The sequence below is a fragment of the Lacerta agilis genome, chromosome 2, assembly GCF_009819535.1.
Source record: "Lacerta agilis isolate rLacAgi1 chromosome 2, rLacAgi1.pri, whole genome shotgun sequence".
Taxonomy (NCBI): Eukaryota; Metazoa; Chordata; class Lepidosauria; order Squamata; family Lacertidae; genus Lacerta; species Lacerta agilis.
In genome coordinates this window covers 54,726,558-54,751,401 of record NC_046313.1, presented here as the reverse complement: position 1 = coordinate 54,751,401, position 24,844 = coordinate 54,726,558, and the positions used below count along the sequence as shown (strand labels likewise).

Here is a 24,844-nt window from a genome sequence, read left to right as displayed (position 1 = left end):
CGGGAAAATGAAAGCTCTAAAAATTCCTTGAGCAGAGATCCCAAAGGGAAGAGCTTGTGCTGGCGATTCAACCTGAGACCTTCTGCATGCAAAGCAGAGCTATTGCCCGTCCCATGGGAAATTGCATTCCCATGATTCCTGGTGGCATATGAATGACAAGGGAGGTCTATTAAAACAGATAGGCAGCCAGGAGGCAAGTAGTTCAAGGCCAAATTCAGCATGATAAGGAACGAGGGCTGCCACTAAAGAGTAACTTTCCACTGAGTAAGTTCTGGTGCCTTTTAGGAACTGTGCAGCCCAGAGGTAGTGCATGCGTTTCTGTAATTTATGCCTATCTTTTTCTTGAAAACACTTATATTTAAGTATGTTTAAGGAAGGGAAGGTCTTGGCGGAAAGGCTTAGCGGGTAATCATCTGTTTGGTGAGTAACACAAACTTGTTCCCCTGCATTATTTCCAGTGCTGGGGGGTGGGGATGTCCTACCTATCACCTCAAATCACAGGGTTGCAGCAAGGGTAACATGGAGTGACATCTGTGCATTTATTTATTTTAAAATTTTTATCCAGCCTTTTGAGCAGAGTCGTCCAGAAGCTTACAACAAAATAGTTTTTTAAAAAACAAGCAAACATAAAACCCATCAAAACAAACAAAAAATACATCAATAAAACCAATAGCAGCAGCACAGTAACATTCCTAATTTTTAAATCTGGGATAGCTCAGCTGGTAGAGCATGAGGCTCTTAATCTCAGGGTCATGGGTTCAAGCTCCATGTTGGGCAAAATATTCCTGCATTGCAGGGGGTGGACTAGATGATCCTTGTGGTCTCTTCCAACTCTACAAGTCTATGATTCTATTATTATTTGCCACTAAAAGCCTGGGCAAAAAAAATAAATCATTTTAGCTGGCACACTATCATCATCAAAGGGACTGTCACTGTCAGGTCGGTAGGGAATTCTATAAATAGGGTGTAGAGAAGGGGAACGATCCTGCTCCTGGCAGCTGCTCACCTAACCTCAGAAGGTGGGGCCACTCAGAGCTAGGTGCCTGATGAGGATATTAACATTTGAGGCAAATTCATATGGAAGCAGCTGGCCCTGCCTCAAGGTATCCAGTACTTTCTAAACCAAAATTGCCGCCAGGTCCTTAGAGAAAGGGTGGGAAATAAAAGTGAGAAATAAATTGTTACTGCTGCAAGATAAATTGGATAACAGGATGTACAGTGAAGAGAAGTGACTTGCCTAGTGCAATCAAAAGTGACAAAGAGCAACTTAGACCTTGTGGCACTGCTCTGGTAATATCAGCCTAGACTAGGAGACGAAAAAGGCCTCTGCAGAACAGTAAGCGAACAAATCTCTTGCCAATTTGGTCACCAAATGCAGTAGTTTGGTATCATCACAGCCCAGCTGAACTCAGCGGGACTTCTGAATAATGTGCATAGAATTGTGTTCTACTGAAGTCAAAACATACTTGGGAACCCAGCAGAGAAGTGATTCCCAGATTATTACTGCTCCCCCAAAACAAGTTACGACAAATTTATTGTATGTGTTACTCATCCATGACACTGAACATTTGTTGTGAATATTCTGCGTGCCAGGATTAAAAGCAGCATCCCTTAACTAGTAATTGGGACCTGTTCAGCTATTGCTTCACCATCAAATTCTATATAGGGCAAGATCAAAAGCAGGTTCTGAACTTGTGTGCTCCCTCCACCACCTCTTCCCCTCATTAAAGGTAGAAGGTAATTAACAAACTGTGCAGCAAGAGGAGCGTCAGCGTGAACAGCACTTGCATTTATCCCAACATCCAACTGTTTGACTATAACTGGTGTGCCCCAAGTCATATAGATCATTTTGATTCAACTCCAGATTGACAGTTTATCCTCATAATTACAAACTAGACATAAACTGGAGGGTTCATGGCTGAACAACCATGACTACACCTTGGGCTAAAGAGCTGCTCCATTTAACCAGGGCCTCCAATAGATGTGTGGAGATTGGTAGATTTGGAACACAGGGGTGACATGTATGGCTTAGTGATTCCAGAAACAGCAGCGTCTGAGGTCACATCGCAAACATGCAATACTCCTTTTAAAAACTAATCTTGAGCAGGAATGGCTCTCCTGGTCATGTGGAGCTGCTGCAACAGCCTCTTGCTGTTGATGCTTACCAGGAGGAACAGGAGGCAGTGAGGTCAGGACATGGCAGACACACCAGCAAAGCCAATCTGGTGCTCCCACTGCTGCTTTTGTGCAGCCATGACTTTGTCATCTCCTCAGCCTGCCCCAGTGAAGGACATTGCTGAAGCTCTGCCCCCTGGGGAGCCACTCCAGCCCAAGAAACCTTAATGGAACAAATAATCATGACTTAACTACTGGGGGTGGCACAGTATGTGGCCATGAAATAAATAAAGCCTGGCTATCTGCCTGAACCAGATGCCATGGGATTTTCTCATATAGTATGATTTGTTTTTACCTCTAGCTTTTCTCCTCCTGTAGCTGCTTCATAACACCACAATGGTTCCTTACTTTCTGAATATCTTTATTGCTTCTTTTAAAAATAAAATAAAATAAAATGCATGTATTCTGAAAGGTGGAGAAGGGTGATTGGTTCCATGTGCCTACCGAACAGCAACTATGCAGGAATGCACAATAAAGTGCCATGCAACTGGAAGCCAGAGGCCATTTCAGGTATTTCAAATCTTCACTACACAACTGTCCTTGGGGAATCATTTGTGTGGAGCATGCAATATATGGCTCAGGATATCCACAAAAAGAGATACAGTCATACCTTAGAAGTCGAACAGCTTAGTTCCCGAACATTTTGGCTCCCAAAAGTCAAAAACCCAGAAGTGACTGTTCCAGTTTGAGAACTATTTTTGGAAGCCGAACATCCGATGGGGCTTCCAATTGGCTGCAGGAGCTTCCTACAGCCAATCACACGCCATGCTTCGGTTTTTGAACGCTTTGGAAGTCAAGTGGACTTCTGGAACAGATTCCGTTCGACTTCCAAGGTACAGCTGTACAGAGTCCTGGTCATGTTTTATGCCTTAGGCACAGCCCATTTTCAGTTGCTGCAATTAGTGATCACTTCTGGCTAGCTGTTACTATATTTGCAGACAGTGCTTGTTGCGTCGTCAAGGCCAGTCAGGGCACATCTGTGAATGGCTGCAACAGCCCTGACACACTCAAGGAAGCTCCAGAAGCAAAAAAATAAATAAAAATGTTAGTTTTAATAGCTGCAGGGTCACCTCATGTATGTTTCTGAGCACACACATACAATACAAAATAGGAAATACTTTCCAGTAGCACCTTAGAGACCAACTGAGTTTGTTCTTGGTATGAGCTTTCGTGTGCATGCACACTTCTTCAGATACACTGAAACAGAAGTCACCAGATCCTTAAATATAGTGAGGGAGTGGGGAGGGGTATTACTCAGAAGGGTGGTGGGAATGGGTGATCAGCTGATAGGTGTGGAAAACCTGTTGACGACTCTTAACGGCTTCAGTGTATCTGAAGAAGTGTGCATGCACACGAAAGCTCATACCAAGAACAAACTCAGTTGGTCTCTAAGGTGCTACTGGAAAGAATTTCCTATTTTGTTTCGACTATGGCAGACCAACACGGCTACCCACCTGTAACATACAATACAGTAAGCATGCAAGTATATTGCATAAATGTGGCAACCACATATGTACCATACCAGTCTACTTGCCAGGGAACAGTTGTTGGCCAAAAATTCTGGTATTCTCTGTAACAAACCAACCTAGGCTTGCCCCCGAGTAGTAATATTATGGTGTTGTTGTTATTATTAAATTTTATTACTCGCCCTTCACCCCAAGGTCCCAGGGCAGGTAACAACAATTAAAACACTGTATGAGAAATTGCCAGAGGTGCTGGGGGGGGGGGGGAATAAGCCAATAGCTGAACTATGAAGCTGGTGTGTGGTTGAAAAATGGTTCAATCCAGCTCCTGAGTATTTTGTATCATGAATGCTAACCAGCAGGAGCAAATGTGTTTTCTTATTTTATATACAAATTGTTCCTCTTTAATGTGCTAGATAGGCATGCTACATCATTCCATATAGCAATTCCCTTATGCAAATCCTTAATTTTATTATGGCAAATGCATTAGTCAGTCATCTTCTCTCTACCTACATTCCAGTATAAAGCCTTCGTGGCCAATGTCCATAAACAAATCAGCTTATTAAAGTGGGAAGATAGTTCTGCTAGCAGTCTTCAATGAAATCTCACATTGTTATTTACTGCCACCTTGATTCACTCAGGAATTATTTTACAATAGCACAACTCCCAAAGAAAATGCAACACATTGTAAAAGGGATGTTTTTCATTTTCTGATAATTATAGCTGCTTATTAAATGTATCTGACAAAATGATATAGAGCTTTGCCAAGTCTTATGACTTTCACAGACATGGGAAGGGGCTAGTGATATTATTGTGGAGGGGGGAGGAAGAAATCCTAGGAAAGAATGAAAAGTTTTTTGAAATCATACCCACTGGTAAACCAACAAAATACCATTCAATGAAAGTAAAAACTGTAATCCTATCTACAAGTAACACTCTATGGATAAAAACAAGCATGCTATTAAGTCCCCTTGCACTGGTGGGTCTGAAGGCATGACAATGCAGAAGGTGTGCTAGTGTGCTGTTGCACAAGAAGAAAAAATAGACAGAGCAGCAGGGGGAGGGGAGAATGAATCCCACACTCACTCCAATATCATTTCTTGCCCTGAAAGACAATGGTATGGGACGGTATATAAAATCTGCAGATGAGGTGACAGAAGTTAAGAAACTCCCACTGAAGTCAATAGAGATCCCAAAATGTCTGGAAACAAATATCTCTGAATCATAACTCCCTCAACTATTGGATGCATTCTTCTCCCACTCCCGCCCAGAAAATTCTTCTGTGCAAGACAAAGGGGCAATCCACACACAGAATGGCATGTACTAAGCCATGTGGTGGCATGTACACACAAAATGGCATGTAGTAAGGGACACGGGTGGCGCTGTGGGTTAAACCACAGAGCCTAGGGCTTGCTGATCAGAAGGTTGGCGGTTCGGATCCCCACGACGGGGTGAGCTCCCGTTGCTCGGTCCCAGCTCCTGCCCACCTAGCAGTTCAAAAGCATGTCAAAGTGCAAGTAGATAAATAGGTACTGCTCCAGCGGGAAGGTAAACGACGTTTCTGTGCGCTGCTCTGGTTCACCAGAAGCGGCTTAGTCATGCTGGCCACATGACCCGGAAGCTGTACGCCGGCTCCCTCAGCCAGTAACACGAGATGTGTGCCACAACCCCAGAGCCTAATGGTCAGGGTCCCTTTACCTTTTTAAGCCGCCATGACTATGATCCTAAGCATTTTAAAATCAAGTGTTGTAGCAGGGAGCAATATAGGATTTTAAACTTTAATAAACTTTCCCATGAAGTCCTCCAACTTTTCACTGGGCATCAATAACCACTGGTCTGTTCACATTGCAACCAAATTACATATGGGCTCCAGCTGCCATGTATACACCAAGGACACTATGATCCCTCTTTGGTAGCCATCTCACCATCTCTTCATTATTAGTGGGCATCGGTGCCATTGTGATATTTGTTATCAGAAGGTGAATTATTATAGTTTATTGGTGGGTGTGGGAGGAGAGCAACACTTTCCACAGCGCCTTTTTAACCGAGGAGTGCAAATGAATAGTTGTCTGTTTCATTGCTGAAAGAATTCTGAAAATATTGCGGGTTTGATAATTAGATAAATCATTCCAGATGCTTTTGTATTAGTAATTTGGCTCCAGTTAATGTATTGCTCCATCCTTCCCCCTTTCAAAGCTTATTTTCATACACTTTTGGCAACACTGATACCAATTCTCAAACACGAGCTGGCTCATTAAATTGAAATTAACAATGTGTTAGAAACCTTATCCCTCATTTTTAAAAGAGCTTGAGAGAGAGAGAGAGCTGGCATCTAAAGTCTACTACCAGAGACATACCTTTGGTTTGGAACACTTCCAGATCTACCAAGAGCACTGTCTAGAATGGAATATCTCAGCTGGTGGCATGCTTGAGAGAGTTAAAATGTGATGCATTTCTGAACTCATCTCTGTGCCCTATGAGATTAGGAGCTGGACTCAGGCTTATGTGCTCCCTTTCCTGCCCTGTTCCCATTCTCCCCGAGGCACACAGGAATCATAACCTGTATTAGCTAACACACGTGTGCTTTCTATGCATTGTGATGAGGCTGGGGAAGAGGCGTGGAAAAGTATTGTGCAAACAGTCCTGCCTGTGTCTCCCTCCTTTAAGACTTCAGGTCAAAAGAATTCACAGGACTACAGTAATGGCCCAAGAATTTTAAGCTGAGAGACACTGACTTGGCTCAAGGCCACCCAGTGAGCTTTGTGGCTCAGCAGGGATTTCAGTCTGCATCTCTCACATTCAGTCCCAGCGCTTTATCCACTTCATCACAGGAATGAAACTTAAAACCCTTACCATGATTGTTTACTATCCATCCTAGCCACAGCGAACAATGCCTGTAGAAGTGAGTCAGAAAACAGGTTTTCTCTTTTGCTTTGCCTGGATTCCATTCTAAGCTGCTCTGTTACTTTCTGCAAGTCCACCACAGGCTCGCCATGGACCAGGAAAGTTTTTCTTGTTATCACATGTGCTGGAATGGGAATTATTTATTCTTGCGATAGCTATATTATCCTATTTTAAAATCACATGTTCCAATTTGCATATGTGCCCGTGGTTGTTTTAACTCGTTGAAATTTCAACGTATCATGCAACAACACCACTAATATGTTCCACAATTCTGTTCTGAACAAGAAACACAGGAGGTTCTCAGCAAGCTGCAGACCATGTCACTTGCCGAGCTGACTTCTTTGCAACCTATTCCAACTGTACTAAGTGGCAGCATGTTCCCCCCACCACTCATTTTGATCCACAAAAATGAACACTACAAATCCCATTATGCATTGAGCCTTCACAACAAATACGAATATGCATGCAGCTTGGCCACATTCCTATGCAGCTCTGAAAATTCCACAGGAAATCTGTTCCGGGGGAGGTGTCTGAAGATACATTTTTAACAGGTTAAAAATAAATAAACAAACAGGAAGACTAAGCTGCCATCCAGTAGACAGCATTCCTAAAATAGACCCCAAGCTGTTATTGGTGTATTAAAATAGCCTGATACTCAGCCGACTAGTTAAGTCCAAAAAGTGTTGGTGTTCATGCCTTTCTCACTTTTAACATTTCTAGAAAAAAATGACAGGCTGAACAAATGAATTATTTAAGTCTGAACTCCAGTCCATCATCTAGAAGATAACTGCCACGCACAGTCCTTGTGAATAAAAGCACTTGCGACCTACAGCAATGTCTCCGAGGGATAATCGGGAGTCTATTATTAAAACACAAGAGATTAAGGGGAACATTTTCAGTATTTTATGGAATGGCTTATGGATACAAATCAAATCAAGATACTGAGCAACAAGTAAAAATTTGGTTCCATTCCAACAAAAACAAAGGGACAGATTTTTGGGGTGAGGGGATTGGATGACAAAAAGCAATTTTGCTGTATTGTAAATATCAGCAATGTTCAGTGATATTAGTTGCATATTTGCTGCTTGATGCACCAGCTGTTAATGCCTATTCTTCAGAGAAACCATTAATGAGAAAGGCCCTTCTGAGTGGTAGGAATGGATTGGGCAGTAGGGGGAACTGAATACTCACTTGTCAGGCTTTGGGACCAAGGAGATACTGCATACGTAAATCAGTTCTTGAAAACAGAGTGGAGTCTTAAGGGGACATTGGGTGCCAGTCATGATCTATACCCCCTCTTTGTTGCCGACAGTGTGAGTGTGGAGTAAGGGGCACGTTTCTGCACATGTGATGGGAGGGAAGTGTAAAAATTTGTGGGATGGAACTTTTCAGAGATAGCATGTACTACCTGCCAGAAGCTAAATCCAAATCCATTTTTTAACAGTCCTAGCCTGGCTGTTGTTATTGAGATCCTGGTGGCCTAACATGTACGGCTTGTGGACTCTGCTTGGTTTTGGGGGTAGGGGTGTCAAAAGGTGTGAAGGTCTGAGCTAGGCCAGAGTTACTAACATTAAAAGGACTAGGATTGATTATCGAAGCAACATAAAGTTTCCAGAAGTGTTTCAATTAAAAATGCATTCATTTGCAACCACCTATTAAAGGAACTGTATTAGGTGGGTGTGCCTGTGCGCATCTGCTATGTGCTTCAAATCCTGTACAGCTGATTAGAAATCCATGAAATCTGACCTATAAAAATGAGGCTACACACGGAGATGAATTCAGGCAAGAAACGTACACTGCCATTAAAAAAACATGGTATCATTTGCACAGCTTTATACAGAATGGGAATGACTAGAAACAATAATTCAAACTTCCATGTTTACAAGGTAGGAGACGGAAGCTACACCCGAGGCCAGTGCATACATGAAAGCTGCAGTCCTAAGCACATTTACATGGGAATAAACCCCAATGAATTCAATGGTTTGAAGCTGGCCTGTTTCAAACAAACCATAGCTAAGATTGGCAAACTGGTTAAAGTTTTAGTTTGTAATAATAATGATAACAATGATAATAACCAGAAGCAAAACTTTATAATCTGCTCATTGCAGCCACGTGTGAGGAGAGAGGAGTACACAAGCCCAAGGTTTGTTGCAGATTGTTGTCATCACGATAAATGGTTCATCTTGACACCTGAACCACCTCACCAGTTACTAAGGTGAAATCCAAGAATTATAGAGGATACTGATTTCACAACCTGTCACACCCAGAAAAAAGTCCTCATCAAGCATCCCTGTTTAGAAAGTATTAACACACCAGACCTTGATGCTGTTGTAATACACTGTCTAAACACTAATCAAGAACAGTTGCTCAGTGACCCAGAATGTACTTACAGATTCATATTACACATGGAGTATACACAGAAAAGGCACTGCCAGAAAGTTGTGGCTGTTTGCAAAGCATTTTGAGGTATTTCAGTACAGTACTGCAAAAAGGGGGATATAGCTATCATCAACTGCTTAACCACAAGCTGTTCCAATTCCTTTTTAACAGAAACAAGTTTCCAATTGAACATTTCCCTGTGTTAATAAAAAGTCTCTTTATAAAGAGTAAGACCACTGATTTAGCTCAATTAGACCAGGGGTCCATCTAGTTCTCTAGAACCTTTTGCGGAGGTTCTCTGCTATGGAGGTACCCTGCTATGGATATCCTTTTTTTAACTGGAAGTGCCAGGAATTGAGACTGGAACTTCATGTTTCCAAGCTGGGTTTTCTACCACTGAACTAAAGCCTCTACCATTTTATGGAGTTGATTCAATAGCGTCATTCAGCTGAAGATCTGAAGATGGAAGCCTACTCAACAAGTCCAGGTTCCCTGCATGACTGAGAACGCTGCATGATCAAGAATCTCAATCACATGGGGAGCGAGGATCCCCACTTCAGATCTTCAGCCCTAATGGAGGTGTGGAGTGGTGAGGGTTAGGATTAGCAGGAGATGTGACTCTGGGGGCAGAGCCAGTTGTTGTGGGCCCTACTCTGACTCTTTCTCCCCCACATGATTTGGAGAAACTATTGAGGGGGACTACCAATTCAAATTGTTGCAGCCATTTGGTCTCTTAAAAAATTGTCATGCACTTCTCTGCAAAAAAATAAAGAAATAACAGAACTTTAACAGAAAAGGATGATGAAGAAATGATTGCCTAGCATGAGCAATATAGCTGTCAGGGCAGACAATCTGGAGGCAAGCAAGACAGGTTTCACAGTGATGATACTGAATGGTGGTAGAGAGCTGGATCAGTGGATATCTTCTCTGGAATGCCAGCACAATGGTGCACAGAGTAAGACACTGGGAGCCTGCCTTCCAAAATTCATGATGCAAAATTTACCTGTGCCAAAATTTTGCCAGGTAAGAGACACAATGATAATGGAGAGCAAAGAAATTAATACTTGGTATGAAGCAGACTTTAAATGGGAACAAGAGAGAGGACTGTGGCTGGATCAAACGGGCTCAGACCCAAGAAAACCATCAAGAAATCACTTCTTCCTTTGGATTCAGTAACAGTAATGGGAGCACTCTTACGTCTTGACAAAGTGGTTTCAAGGGGGCTTTCACTATCATAATTTAAAAATACATATCTGGGGTACATGCTTTAAATAAACCCTTCTTGCCTTCTCTACCCCAAACTTTAGAATTCAGAAGCACTAGAAATATGTCCCACAACCTATTTTTCAGTCTGGGGCATGCACACCTAGAGGCAATGAGGAAGTAGGCTGTCAGTTTATAGATACCCAAGCTGAAAGATAAAAAGAAAAGCAAAAAAAATATTTCCCTTCAGAAGCCAATGACTTCATTGCTGGGAGAGGAGGAGGAACAGGCAGAGAAATTATCTTGCTTCCGTCTTTCCCTCCCAGGGGAAAAAAATTATCTGTGCATCATCTAAACATTTGCTAACTAAGGAAGATTATTTGTCTATGGCATGTAGCGGAATTATTTCCTAAATGTGTCATGACATGCTATTGCCTGTGTTTGTGGCTTCCAGACCTTGGTATGGCTCTTTTCCCCTCTAGGAATTTCCAATGTAAATCACTGTCAAGAATGACAGCATTAGCACAACAGAACACAGGGCATTTGTCTCCTTGCTGGCTTAAAACCCCAAGGCCTTCATTTTCACTTTCAGAGAGGCATTTACGCTGTCCCATTATGAAGAGACCTTAAAGAGGGGGCAATTGCCCATTTTTGTTTGAGCAAGCATTAGGTCATCTGTGCTGTTTATTTGAGCAAATTGAAAAGAAAACGTTAAGAGGAAGACAACCACTAAGGTCTGAGATTCCAAATGTTGCAGTGGAAGGATGTGGTGTAACTGGTAACAAAAAACTACTTGGTTCATGTACAGGTTCTGTAAGTCACATATTCTTACCTCATTCCCTACCTGTCACCTCAAGAGCTTTAAGGCCCTCCCCAGGTGTGTATACTGCAGGGATGGTGACTCACCAGGAAAAAGGGGGAGTAGTTGCTAAGTTGCATGGCAGAGCCATCCTGTTCTAACCGAGTAGCCAAATCCCTCTTGTAAGTAAGATGTGGGATTTTCCTAGGCTTCTTGGGCATAAGGGTTCTGTGACCATTTTCAGATGGCACAAAATCAATCCAAATAATCTACTCATTTACTAGACACGGGCAGCTTTGTAAAGCCTTGAAGCACCTGCTCCTTATTCAACTGGTCCAGGGTAGTCACTCTGGAAAAAAGAAGATTAGAGCGACTGTTCAAGGGCCAACTATGTAGCTACTTCATCTTTATGGAGGAAACGTGGTTTCAGACATCACAAAGTCTCCCTACAGCAGTTCTAACATCAGTTAACCAGGACTGACTTTGTAACATCTGAAAGAAAATTTCCGAAGAGTCTGAAACCCCTCCATAAATTCAGTTTTTTATTTGAAGCCTGCTTTTGAACAAAACAGAAAACATACTTCCAGGGTCTCACATGTACAGAATGTTGAGGGCGCATGTTTTTGTCATAAAGCAAAACGTGCAAAGTGTTGTTTATAGCCAGAAGTCATAAACTCTGTGTTTGAAATCCGCCTTCCTCTTTTGAATGGGACTATCATCTAGCATATGACAGAAAGTGGAAAACACCTGGACAAGTGATTATGCCCCTGGGGTATTCAGAGAAGGAACAATACATGCATACATCCCCTGTCCCTCCTTCCTGTTTGCTGCCATAAAGACAGCCGTCAGTGTCACTATTTATATTCCACACTCCTGGTTCTCTCTATTGCCTGCACTAACTACAGTCATTTATGGCAAGGCAAAGTGGCTATGCTATCCATTCTTAAAATGTGGTCACAACTGAGATACAACAGACTTGCAAGGTGGTAGCGACACTCCTGAAAAGTCACTCCTTATTTTGAAACTTAGCTTAGGAGATAAAAGCTGCCTTGATATGTTCCTGTGGAAGTGGGACTCTTGTTTTTAGCCTATGAGAAAATGTAGGAAGTTGCAAACTGAAATGGCCACTTGACAGGAAATAATGGGCACTTTAGATGCACCTGCATTACTGACACAGGAAGCTGTGGTTTCCATCTCGACTCACTAATTTAGAATGATGTGCAGATGGCTGAGCAAGGATGGATGCAGGAAAGGGACAGAAGTACAGATGAACTCTGCTGGGTGGCACCCTATCCACAGCCAACAGAGAAGGGCCACGTCCTGCAGAATTGTGAAAGGTGCTCCTGTGTAGTGTGAGATGGTCAGGTCTATCAGCAGCTGGAAAGGGATTCAGGTGGCCTCCCTAAGTGATGGGTTGAACACACTGAATGACTGCAGCAGGCAATAGCATGTGACTGGCTATCTGAGATCACCTGATTCCCAAGTGCAGGACACTTCCAGGCTGCGCTGCTGGTATCCCACATCAAACTTATTTCATCGTCTCAGACCACTGACCCTTGCAAGAGTGGCTAAAAAGTACATTGGGATCTACTAGTACATTGTAGGACGATTTGTAGTAGAATGGCATTTCTAATGCCCCTAAACAGGATATCCCCTCAAATACATTGAAATCTCTCTTTTGTAGTATTTGGATATAGATTTATACTTGCATATGGAGATTATTCAAGTGTACGGTTCATGGAGAGCAATAGTTAATTGAGGCTACCTCTTAATCACCACTGTGCTTCTGGCTCTGGCCTCTGAGCCACAATTTTGTACCTAGTTCTGGTTGATGGATCTCGGGGTTCTAGTTACAACAGTCAAAAATAGATCCTGCAAACCTTAGGTCTACCCATGACTGGTGTAGGGAATCAGTGCCTGGTTTACAGACACCATTGCTTGAACCTCGGAAAAACTGATAGGGCAGAACAAATGGGTTCAGTATAACCTTTGTCAAGAGTCAAGAGTTCTTCAGATGGTATTGTGAAATGCCAACAATGGCTTGATAGTGTGTGGCAGATGATTCAATTAGTTCAGAAAAGATGGTGGAATAATGAAGACTGAAGCACAACAGCCCTAGGACGGGACACATTTCCTTACTCAAGAAAAATGCTTTTGGTTTATGCAAAAGCATTTTTCTCTCCCTTTGAAACACTGTACAGCACAGCTTCCATATGCAATCTCTTGGTCTCGGTATATCATTCAGAGTCCTCAGTCCAATGTGGAGTTAGGAACATTTAAGCCTTGATTTCAAAGGCTTTATGAGTGCCCACCTCTGTGCTGGGCTGTGTCCAGAGCCTTTGGCTACCTCGTCAGTGGGGTGAAAGAGCACATCACATTAAACAAACTGCTTGCCTGCAAAGTCTACTTGCAAAAAAAAAAAAAAAGTGAATCAGTTTAGTCTGTCTTTAAATAGGCACCTCCGGCCCAGGCAACGTCAAGCTATCACTTTTCATCTTGACACAGCACCAAAATCAACCTTCAGCTCTAGAACAGGACATTTACAACTACAGACTGTGGCTGTGTATCAAAGTTGGTAAAAATAGATATTCCACCCAGCATTTCTTTAAGGATTAAATAAACTTCAAATTCCATTTTTATGGCTTCCATTTTGGACGCGTTTAGATTCCTCATTGAAGCTTTGTTGTTTTCCAGTCGTGTCATTCATCCCCCCACCCTCCCCAAATCCTTATGGAAGGAGATGAGTGCACAAAAGTTTATTTCATAACTTTTCTCCACCAACAGCTGTTGCTGCTGTCACTGCTGGAAAAGCTGTGCTTCAGGCAGTTATTGACTTTACTGAAATATTTCCATCCTTTTTGGGGGGGAGGGGAGGAATTTCCTGCATGAAATCTGAAAACACCTTAATGCGCTTAAAATCCTCCTGAGCTCTTTCAACACACTGATTTTCACAGATTAACAGTGGGCTTCAGAATTACATGTAACATCTTTTAAGTGCAGAAAGCCCCAGGATCTTTGATATCGATATCAAAGTTGACTTGAAAAGACACAGGAAAGAAAAAAGAAATGGCAAAATGCAGAGGCAGGGATGTTATTGGCCAAAGCCTGCTCAAGTGCAGTCAGTTGCTTTTGCAGTACATCATGTGCAAGTGCAGCCTTGAATTAATTTAAATAGGACCTTCTCCATTTGGGCTTCAGCGTTTAATAAGAAGCTAATAAGAATGCCAGGAGATTGGAGATTTGGGGTTGGAACTGTCCTTTGCCAGAATTCTTTTGCAGAATCTTGAACTATTACTTACTTAAGAGTTGTATTCTTTCATAAAGTCTCAACCGGGTTATCACAGCACCAAGCCATAAACATCTGCTCTACAAGAATATACCATGAAAAAGGAAAGACAAACGCCTATTCAACACCAAGAACTTCTCAGCACCAGCCACTCACTTAGGTATGTTGTGCTAATATGTCCCAACGATAACAATACTTCTCAAAATCATGGGGTGTCTCACAGTCAACCTCATCCATGAGGAGTCACAGGATGTCCAAGGAATAAGCCAGATTCCCAGTGGAAATTTGTGCCCTTGTGGCAGCACACTATTGTGAGAATTACTTCCCTGAAGCTGCAACTACAGGCAGCCTGGACTGTATTGTGGTTTCTATAAGAATGCATTCCTTGGGATGGTGCAATACATGGAGAACAATTTCAGAGTTTCAAGTGACCCTATATAACAGGCACATCCAACTTCCAAGAGACTGTGATCTACTCCCACTATTAAAAAATTGCATCAATGTTGTTGAGCTTTTTTGGGGGGAGGCTAAGCCAAAGTTGTAGAGCTTTGGGGGGGCATCAGGGTCCCAGGATCAAGCAGGGACACCCTGCAATCAACCTGTTGGACATCCCTGCTATGTAATATATCACTGAAAGAAATTCTGTAAACAGGGAGATAGAATGCAGTTCTGTCCAGTTTGGATTTATGAAAATCTTTGAAAACAGAATTTGGTGAGACAGGGGACATTTATCGCTTATGTTCAAACACATTTGACTTTAACTTACCATAGTTGTCCTGTGACTTTGCAAAGCCATCAGAATAGGAAAGATCAGGAGGGTGGAAAACACAGCAATAGCCTAGGATTCATTATCCCCCAACAGCATTCCATATAATGCAACTTGCAGTAGGCTTTTGGCTGCCATAATCCACTCAAATTATCTGGATTAACAGCACAATTCTAACCATGTCTAGTAACAAACAAGTCCTACTGAATTCAATTGGGCTTAACCCAGGCAAGCAGGTTTTGGATTGCCGCCTCAAGGAAATTTATACCCAAGGTAGATTTTCAGGTGCACACAAACCCTCTCATTAACAGCTAACTCCTTTGAAACATGTCATGCTTGCAATCCGATTTCTGCTGGTGCAGTGGTAAAAGCTGGGACTGATCCTATTCCAACAGCAGCACAGCTAAGTTAATGCTGGTTCTGCCTTCTAGCTCAGAACCCAAGTGAGTAAAAGAAGAAGTGAGATTCTCTCGAGCATATCAAACAGCCCTAAATCAGAAAGCAGTTTGTTGATACCATAACAGCTTTTGGAGGATGCCACATGGTGACGTTGGGCCTGACTCTTAACTCCCTCACAGGAAAAGTTAGCCCTGTAAAGCTACCCTATACAACTGGGATCACGTAAAGACTACTCATTGAATCATAGGAGGCAGAACATGGCACTCTCTGAGGGGGGGAGGAACCAACTGAAGGTATCTCACAAACAGAAGAACATCAGGCTTACCTAACCACTGGTTCAGGGATTGTTTCTGTATTTGCAGGCACCTGAACACCTTTCTCCCATTCTTGCCTCCAGGGATCAGCAAGGATGTAGTACTCATCTGGGCTCAGTTGGTAAGAATCTGGGATTTTCATAGCTGTTATCAGATCGGTACGGAAAACCTAGAGAAGAAGATGAGAGTGGGATAGTGAGAGGCAGGACACATCTTTGGCACTCTACTAGGCCTTTGAGAGTAGAAATTCATGTCTACCACCTGGCTCTGCCATGTATATATGGGGGAAAATTCTTCAGGCCTTAGATAATTAAGGGAAGTTATTAGATACACAAAAGCAAATGTAGCTAATAAGTTAGCTCCTATATACATGCTGAGCTCTTACATCAGTACTGAATATTGTCAAAAGGAACCACTGTCGAGGAAACTTGGAACCAATTATGAGCAAGTTACTCTGAAGGAAGAATTGGAAGTGGAAAACAAATAATTTTGAAGGGAATGTCACTGTATCCCAGGAGGACTTATGGGTAGCCTACTTGCTTCACTAGGAATCCATTTGTCAGCACAGTCTCACTCATGGAGATAACTACTGGAATTAGTACTTCAGGGTAGCTTCACTGAACCCTACTTTCTGTTTGTTTTCTTGTCTCTGTAGTTTCTTGAAATTTCCCAGCAATTCACTCTAACCCACAAAGATTGACTGATTGAAACTGTTTTCTCTGATGAGTCATCTCCTTTAGCATATACATGCTGTGAACTGTTCCAGGGATTTTTTTTTTTAAGTCAAATAATAGCAGGGTTGCTCCTCAAAAGATGCATACTCTTAGCTTGGACGCATAAAGGATTTTGACTTCTTGCTAACAGTAGTAATAGTAGTAGTAGTTGTAGTAGTAGTAATACTGGTGGTGCTAGCAGCAGCTGAAATATTGTAAATATGTATCATTATATTTTGTCACCTAATTATTGTCACCACACTATTTCCCAATCTTCAACCCCAGACACCCCAAGTTCACTCATTTTCATTTCCACACAAAAAGTCTAAAAGGGGGTCTCCAGTTGTTATTATCACTAAATGTCAAGAATAGTCTTCCTCCAGCTCAGTATGAAGACTTTATCTCAAAAAAAACCTTCCAACATCCATTATTAGAATAATAATCCATAGTTACTTGTTGTAGATTCATTAATTCATACCCAGCTCCATGTCTTTCTCAAGTGCCTTCAATTGGCTGTAGTATGTCTTGAACTGCAATAATGCCTCTTGTTTGCACAGAACCCTGTGGCCTTTACACGGCTGGAATAGAGTCACTGTACGGAGGTGCGTTGCATCCTTTGCTCTTCCCACTTTTGCCCCTGGCACTACCTACTGCTGCAGTGAAACCCATAAGGTTCCCTATGAGTGGATGTGGCCCAAAGACTGAAAGAGATGCCCCACCCCTGTGCTCTCTAGGGAGTTCAGAGAGATGTTTTAGCCTCATAATGACATTATTAAGAAGTCTGCGCTGATAGACAGTGACTTCCTCAGGGCCACCCAGAGGGCTTCTTGGCCAAGTGTGGATTTCCAGTGTCCCAGCCAGACTAATGCACAGCAACACACTTCTAGAGCATAACAAAATGCTCTAAAATGGACACACAGAGTGCAACTGAGCCAACAGTTAGGCCTATCCAATCCACTCCCAATAACGGGAGAAGCTTGACAAGAAAGAAAGGCAAAGAGGGGAATATAGGTTCTGATATTAATGAAGAACGAGGAATGTCCTAAGGTTGCCACACTGCTCATCAAATGACAAGGGAACAAAAAGCAACAGTGAGATGCCAGAGGAAGAAATCTAAAAAGCTAGTGCCCATGCCCTCTATGGTGAGACAGACAGCATTTCCAGTTCAAACGAATGGCACTGAGCCTGTGTCACTTACTGACAACTCTCATCCATTATTTTGGACACTTCTCAGGATACAGCATGAACTGGTCCAAACCAGAACTTGTATCCCTTGATGATGTCCTGCCCCCACAGTTTTTACAAGGCTTGGAATTTCGGTTTGTGTCCCGCTGAACTAGCATATCTGAGAATTCTAGTTCCCAGAGATAGTGGCAACATGGTCAACTGCAAACTTATGCATATAATCAAGGAAATATGAGTGTGACTAGGAATGGTGGAAATGTTTACCCCAGAGTCTGTGGGGCAAGGTTCCTGTGATAAAAATGAACGTGCCACCCAGTCTGATCTCTGTCCCGAGGGGATTATCCCGAGGGGATTTGCCTTGGTCCTGGGGAAATCCCCAAAATTCTTTGATGCTCATGCTATGTTCAGTTATCCTGCAGTGCTGTGGGTCCTGACAGAGGAGCAAAGTAATTGTTGCTGGCCCAAAGACTAGTGGAAAGAGCACATATCTCTCCACTCCAACCACACCCACAATTGCTCAGAGGGCTCATCTACTCTGGCACCATATGGAAAAAGCTACCTTCAGCAGGTGGCACAAAGAGAACAGACACTTGGGACATTTGGGAGTTGTACTGGAAACTGTTTGAAGGAAGCACAAGCCCAGCAGGTTCTGCCAGGACCTATTCTCCTCCTGCTTTTCTTCCTCCCACCACCCACTGCTTCCTTCTTTTAGTTTTGTTCTGGTTGCATTTACTTTAACTGTATGATACTGCACTGCAAATTGCTATGCTCCGTTGCTGATCTTTCTCTTTAGTTTCATTGCCTTTATTCCTTGACTGTATTAAGGAAAATAAAAATAAAAATAAACAGAACTATGAGCATGATTTGAAATTGGCATGGATCAAATGAAAAGTTACTCCAGCTTACTTCTGTGTAAATCAGAGGATGAATAGGTGATCCACGTTTCATATGGCACTCCACATTAATATGAAAGCTGCCGGTTGCTTGAGCAGAAGTCCAAACACTCTCCGTCTTCCAGACAATGGGTGAACTTAGTACAGCGGCCTCAGAAACATTTAATTTAAAACTAATTTAGCAACTGAAATGACTCAGGTTTTCCACTGTGCTAGCCTTTCCTAGGGCATGTTGATGTTTTCTTTCTTGTAATTGAATGGCTGGTCCAGATAAATGGAGCACTGCAACTGCAGTCACCTGATTCTCATACATGTTACTCTTTTATATATTATTGCAGGCACATCAGCAAAAAAAAACCCACCCTCCCACACCTGGATCTTTAGAAAGCCTTCTTTTCAAATCAGAGCCCAATTCAGCAACCATCAAGATGCTGGATTGCTAAACCTAAGGATTAAAACACAGCAGCAACCCCACAAAACTAAAGGTTGCATTGCCTTGGTATCAGAAATAAGCATGACACAAGCATGCTTCTTGACTCTCCACTGGGTTTATGCCAAAAGCCAACTGGAAAACGACCAATCTAACTGTAGCATTGTTAAGAAAAATGCCAGCAATTAGTTTACAGCAGCCAAAGACCCCAACCATACAATCTACTAATAATCAGAAACACAAAAAACTGACCAGTTTAACTCTCATGGCACAATTGTTGTAAAGCCTACAAAAGGCTAGCAGAAATTCATATCAGTTCTTGCTAGATGTCTTTCAGCTGAGATGATTGTGTTTCACCCACATGTAAGTAGAGCAGTGTTTTTCAACCTTTTTTGGGCAAAGGCACACTTGTTTCATGAAAAAAATCACGAGGCACACCACCATTAGAAAATGTTAAAAAATGTTAAAAAATTTAACTCTGTGCCTATATTGACTATATATAAAGTAATTTTTCAATTTTTCCCACGGCACACCAGGCAACATCTCGCGGCACACTAGTGTGCCGCGGAACAGTGGTTGAAAAACACTGAAGTAGAGTGTGGCACTTGAATGCTGGCACAGAACCAGGCAAATCTTTCTAGCCTGGGTAACTCAGGTCACCTTTTACTTTTTTAGACTACGCCTTGAGGAAGTTCATGAGAGGTCATATACTACTTATAATAATTAGGGCGGTTTTTACAAGCTGGTGAGGACTCAGCTTGTATTTTTATTTATGAATACTACAAATCCACATACACACCTCTAGTACATTACTAGTAAATACAGTACAGAGTAAACCCTCTGAAAAAAGTGTCCCAGGTTTACATAAATACTCTGAGTAGAATTCAATGTCATGCTGTTACAAATGTCCTGCCTGTGCAAGCATATCAGCCTGCCTGGCAAAACAACACTCTCTTCCCCTCTCCTGCTGTTCTGGAGGTTCATGTGGGGGGGAGAAGGTTAACCCCACCCTCTGTCTTTAAATTAAGGAGGTGCAGGCTTCACTTTCTCACTTCTCCCATCTTAACTTTTCTGCATGACCTGATTAAGACAGAAGTGTGTACAAGCACCAGTGGAAATTTTGAAAGCCCATATTTTAGCGTGGTCCTGAAGGAAAACTTGTTCATATATTTATCAGCCTTGGGAACCCCTTGTATGTGGTGGGTTACAAGACCCCAAAAACATACATACGGCATCCATAACATCTGCACCATATGTACTTGTGAACCAATACAGGTAAGTATACATACCGCCCAATTTATTCAAACTTTATACACTGTTTTCAACTAGAAGGCTCACAGGGAACTAGATGTATGTGCATACTGTGGTGGTAAGCATGTGCATGGAGTCTACCTCCACCATGAGTAGGGGATTTCCCAGCTGGTATTTGCATGAATCAACACAGTATCTGTTGAGCTAACTGAAAGGTCTTTGTCTCTTCTCCCAGAAGTGAGGCCTCTCAGCAAGCTGGCAAGAATGCTCCTAGTTCAGAGTAATAATACCCAGGAACATTCTGCAGCTGCTGGACACAATGGAAGTGCTCTTACCTGTCTACAAGCTTAAACGGTTTTTCTTTTTCTTTTTTTTCCATTTACAGCAAACCTTGTTTTGAAGAAAGACCACTTCACACATTGCCTTTTTGTAGGTGACTCATGCAACTACACTTGTCACAAAGCTGTGATGTTCTGCAGCTCTTTGTTGACTGCATATTTTATCTTCGCTTCTGAAATGGCCCAGACTGATAGGACTCCTGTTTGCCACAAAATATACCTCCCTGAAATCAAATCACCATCTTGACTTAAGATATAATATTATTATTAGCACTGATTAGTCACTTTTCTTTTACAATAACTCAAAAGTAATTCAATGTGGCTTACAAAACATATATGTATTTTATTGTTTCGTTTTCTCTTAGAAGAATGGGGGATTATCATCTTGGGGGGGGGTAGAATGGGGAAAGGTTATTCAGAGAAAGGGGGAGGAATAGTAAACAAAATGGTAGCCATTGTCTTTCTTGATATGTAGAGAGTCTGCAGCCAAACCCAACCAGATTCTCAGTGACCCATGAAACTGCAACACCAAGATCTATGCTGAGTCTTGCTCTCATGAGAATATTTCAACCCCCATTGAGTGACTGAACTCATCTTCTTCTTCCTATTTTCCTTCTATAGATTCCCCTAGTGTACACTGTGAGGGTAAAAGAAATAACATCCCAACAGCAACAAGAACAACAATTCCATCATGGCAAATAATGCTTTTCTATCAAGAATTAGCCTTTTATTTAACTACAGCAGTCCTGCTTCTCAGGGAATAAAGGGTCATTTGTAAATGAAAATGGATAATTTTGCCTTATTTCTGCTATATGCTATTATCTGAAATGATAATCTACAAAACTGGCAATAATACTCAAATACCACCAGCTCTAATCAGTCTCTCTCTAGCGACTTCTCTGATCTTACATGAGGACAGAGATGGATCAGGTGTTTTCTTCAGATGCCTTTTAATTTGTTTTGAGTGCTTATTCTCGACAACCTAACTACTGCTCAGCATGAACAGTAATAAATGATTCAAAGGCAGTTTTATACTTTCAACACAGAGCTAAAACGCTCCAGAAGTTACTTTGGAAACCAAATCTTTATAGGAAGGGGAAACATTTAACCCCAACAGAGATCTAATATTTAGGTCAGTTCGTTTAAGCCTTGAAGCTGCAGCTGATAACCCAATTAAAGCTAAAGTACAAAAACATAAGCAACCTTTTCTTCTAAAGTCAGGGCCCCCTCTTTCCACACCAGCAGCTCTTTCTGTCCACCGCATTTGTTTGGAGAACATTTCCAACCCCATCTAAACAGAGCAAAGCTGGACTGCCCAGACGCAGTCGGGATGCATCTTCCAATAAAAACATAATTAACAGCCTACTCTTTTATAAGTCTGGGCTTGAGAAAGGTCAGCTTCCTTGAAGTCTCTATCTGCCAACATAACATAATTGTTAAAAAATGCCGCAGTAGCATTTGATTGCGCTGCTGGGTGTGAAAAAAAAATTAAAATGAGATTAAGATAAATGCTAATTAAACACAAGGCAGGATTTGCAAAAGATGTCAGAATCCTTGCAGTTTTGCATATCTGGTTATCAGGCAATAAGACAGCTAATAAAAAAGGAAAAGAAGCCCAATGCTAATCTAGGACTTTTTTCTAAAACATAATGAACACTGTTGCCCTTTTAGAAATACATTCCATGTGTTTGCTGTTCTCTGTCACTATATCAGGCTAGAGGTGGTTTTAAGTTACTGAGTATTGCCAAGTGACTATCTCCTAAAGGGACAGAGCAAACAAGATAAAGCAAAGCCTCCACCAGATGCCTAGTCTGCTAAGCGCTGCATATCTATTAGGATTGGTGACCATGACAATCTGCCTGCCCATATATTGGATGTGGTTTAATGACAGCATTTTATGCCCATTTTAAACCTTGCTCTTTTTCTCTCCATCTCTGGAAAGCCTCCTTTAAATGCTTCAGGATTTTAAAGACCTAAAACAAAGAAACAAAAAACAGCATCGATGTTGAAAGTGAAGGATGGAGAGAGGACGAGGGCTGCTTGAAGGAGACTACAAAGTATCTCTGACAATAACCAACGCCCCTAACAAAAAAAAAAAAAAAACCCAAGGAGAGGAAACAGATTTGCTAAAAAGATTAGGAATGTTGTCTTTGCTGTGCTGAATTTCAATGGGCAGCGTGACATGAAGAAAGATGGGGATTGTTGTTATTTATTAAATTTGTATACCATCTTTCATCTGAACATCCCAGGTTCACAATGGAAGAGTTGACTTCAGGGCAAAAGCACCAGAAATTCCCACTGTCCAAGAAACAAGCTTCTATTCAGTGTTAAAAAGTAGCTTGTCTCTTCTGCAGTGGGAACTTGCACATTAAAAACGGAAGGCAAAGAGCTGGCCCTCTCGGTCCATTGTGGACATGTGTGGATTCCAGCCATAGTGACAAATGAGAGAGGCAGGGGTGGAAATGCAGACTGGAGACTCCTCAACATAAAGGGGGAAACAGAAAACTTCTGAAGATAAATATACAGAGTGAGAAGAGGAGGGAAACAAAGGCTAAGTTCTCTAGAGCTCCCATGGGGAATGAAAGAACCAAACAGAATTGACCAAATAAAAGGCAGTTGGAGAGACAGGAAGAGTTTTGGGAGAGGACAGCCTGAAGAGAGGAATCAGAGGGTGACGTGACTGATAGCCTCCAGAAGTGGAAGAGAGACCAAGAAGAAAGAAGACACAGGAGAAGCTCTTAGCTTTGTCCAGAAAATGGGCATTTTGAAACCTTGGCAAGAGCAGCTTCTCAGTAAGTGACACAGGCAAAAACAACTGTGGAACAGGGCAGGGATTTAGGGCAGCAGGTTTAGCCAACAGCGTCAGTTTAAAAAGTTAACATTGGAAGCTCCCCATCAGTGCAAAACTGGTACAGAAAACAAGCAGCAATGCTTCTGAGCAAGATACAACAGCTTCAGCAAATCAATGTGACGAGGTCTGGTCTACCTTTTTGTCTGCAACAGCAGCCAATCAGATAGGAGGTTCCATTTACAGTGGTACCTTGCAAGACGAATGCCTTGCGCAACGACAAACTCGCTAGACGAAAGGGTTTTGTGATTTTTTAGGTGACTCGCAAAACGAAATTTTGTATGGCCGTGACTCGCAAAACGAGGCATTCGTCTTGCGCGGTACCACTGTAAGAAGCGGGAACTTCTCAGGCCTTAGCAAATGCAGGGGGCAGCACCAGCACCCCGCCCCCCTTTCCTGAGGGAGAAAGAAGCCAACGAAGTTTCGCTGGCACCCCCCAAGCCAAGCCCACCTCAGCCAGCCTTCCCCTCGCGGGGCTGTCACGGGCGCAGAGGCCCCTCCGCCCAGTTCTTCCGCAGACTCGTCAGGCCCGCCTACCTTGGCGCAGGCCGGGGTCCTGCAGGACGTCGTAGTCGCTGACGCCGTGTAGGCGCAGGATCTGCACCACAGCGTTGCTGAAGCCGCACTGGGGCTGCCCTTCATGAACACCACCACCGAGTGAGCACGCCCCAGGCGCCCCACCACCTCCTTCGACCCAGCGACCGAAGCGATGCCCTCACTGCCCTCCGCCGGCCTGGCTCAGCGGCCGTGCCAAGAGTATCGTGGGCCGCGCGCTGCGCCACTGCCGCAGGGCTGCGGGCAGCCGGCAGAAGGACCCGCTCATGCCAAAGGGACGCAGGCCGCAGTTCTGCTTCTGTCACTCACGCTCGGGCTACCAATAATGTTTAACCGTGGCTGCCTGCGCTTCCTTAGCCCTGCCCCGCCGCGAGGCTGGAGGTGAGGAGAGCGGCGGCGGGAACCTTCGCCGTGGCTCTTGGAGGGAGTCTGCTTCTCTTCGCCGTGGCTCTTGGAGGGAGTCTGCTCCCCCCTCGGGCACAGCTCCACTGCCCTTTCCTCCCTCCGGCGGCGGCTGCTGGTTGCTGCTGCTGCCAGCAACAAAGCCCGACTTTTTTTGCCCATAGGAACGCATTAATTAAATTTCAATGCATTCCTATGAGAAACCGTGCTTCGCAAGATGAAATTTCCGCAAAACGAAACGACTTGCGGAACGAATTAATTTCATCTTGCGAGGTACCACTGTATAGCTATCATGCCTAAGAGGAATTGACATACTTATCCTCTATGAATCTGTTTATTCCCATTTTTAAAGCATGCTAACTGAGAATCACATGCTACAACTTAAACCATAGGAAGGAATGACATTTCAAGTATCCTATGGTTTAAGTTGTAGTGATACTTCAGCTCTGCCTCCCCCTGCTTCCAAGCAAGGGATTGCCTATAGGAATCTGGAATGGCTTTTGCTTTGCTTAAATGCGCTGTTCCCTTGAGCTCTGCACAC

General features: G+C 42.9%; 1 protein-coding gene across 2 annotated transcripts in view; it reads right to left on the bottom strand.

Moving 5' to 3' along the window:
* The window catches only part of JADE2 (jade family PHD finger 2), a 152,010-nt gene that overhangs the window by 83,571 nt on the left and 43,595 nt on the right, over nt 1-24,844 (bottom strand). For both annotated transcript variants that reach the window (XM_033140108.1, XM_033140109.1), the window contains exon 4: nt 15,700-15,857. In XM_033140108.1, the coding sequence (XP_032995999.1) occupies nt 15,700-15,857 (158 nt within the window). The remainder of the gene's footprint in view (nt 1-15,699; nt 15,858-24,844) is intronic.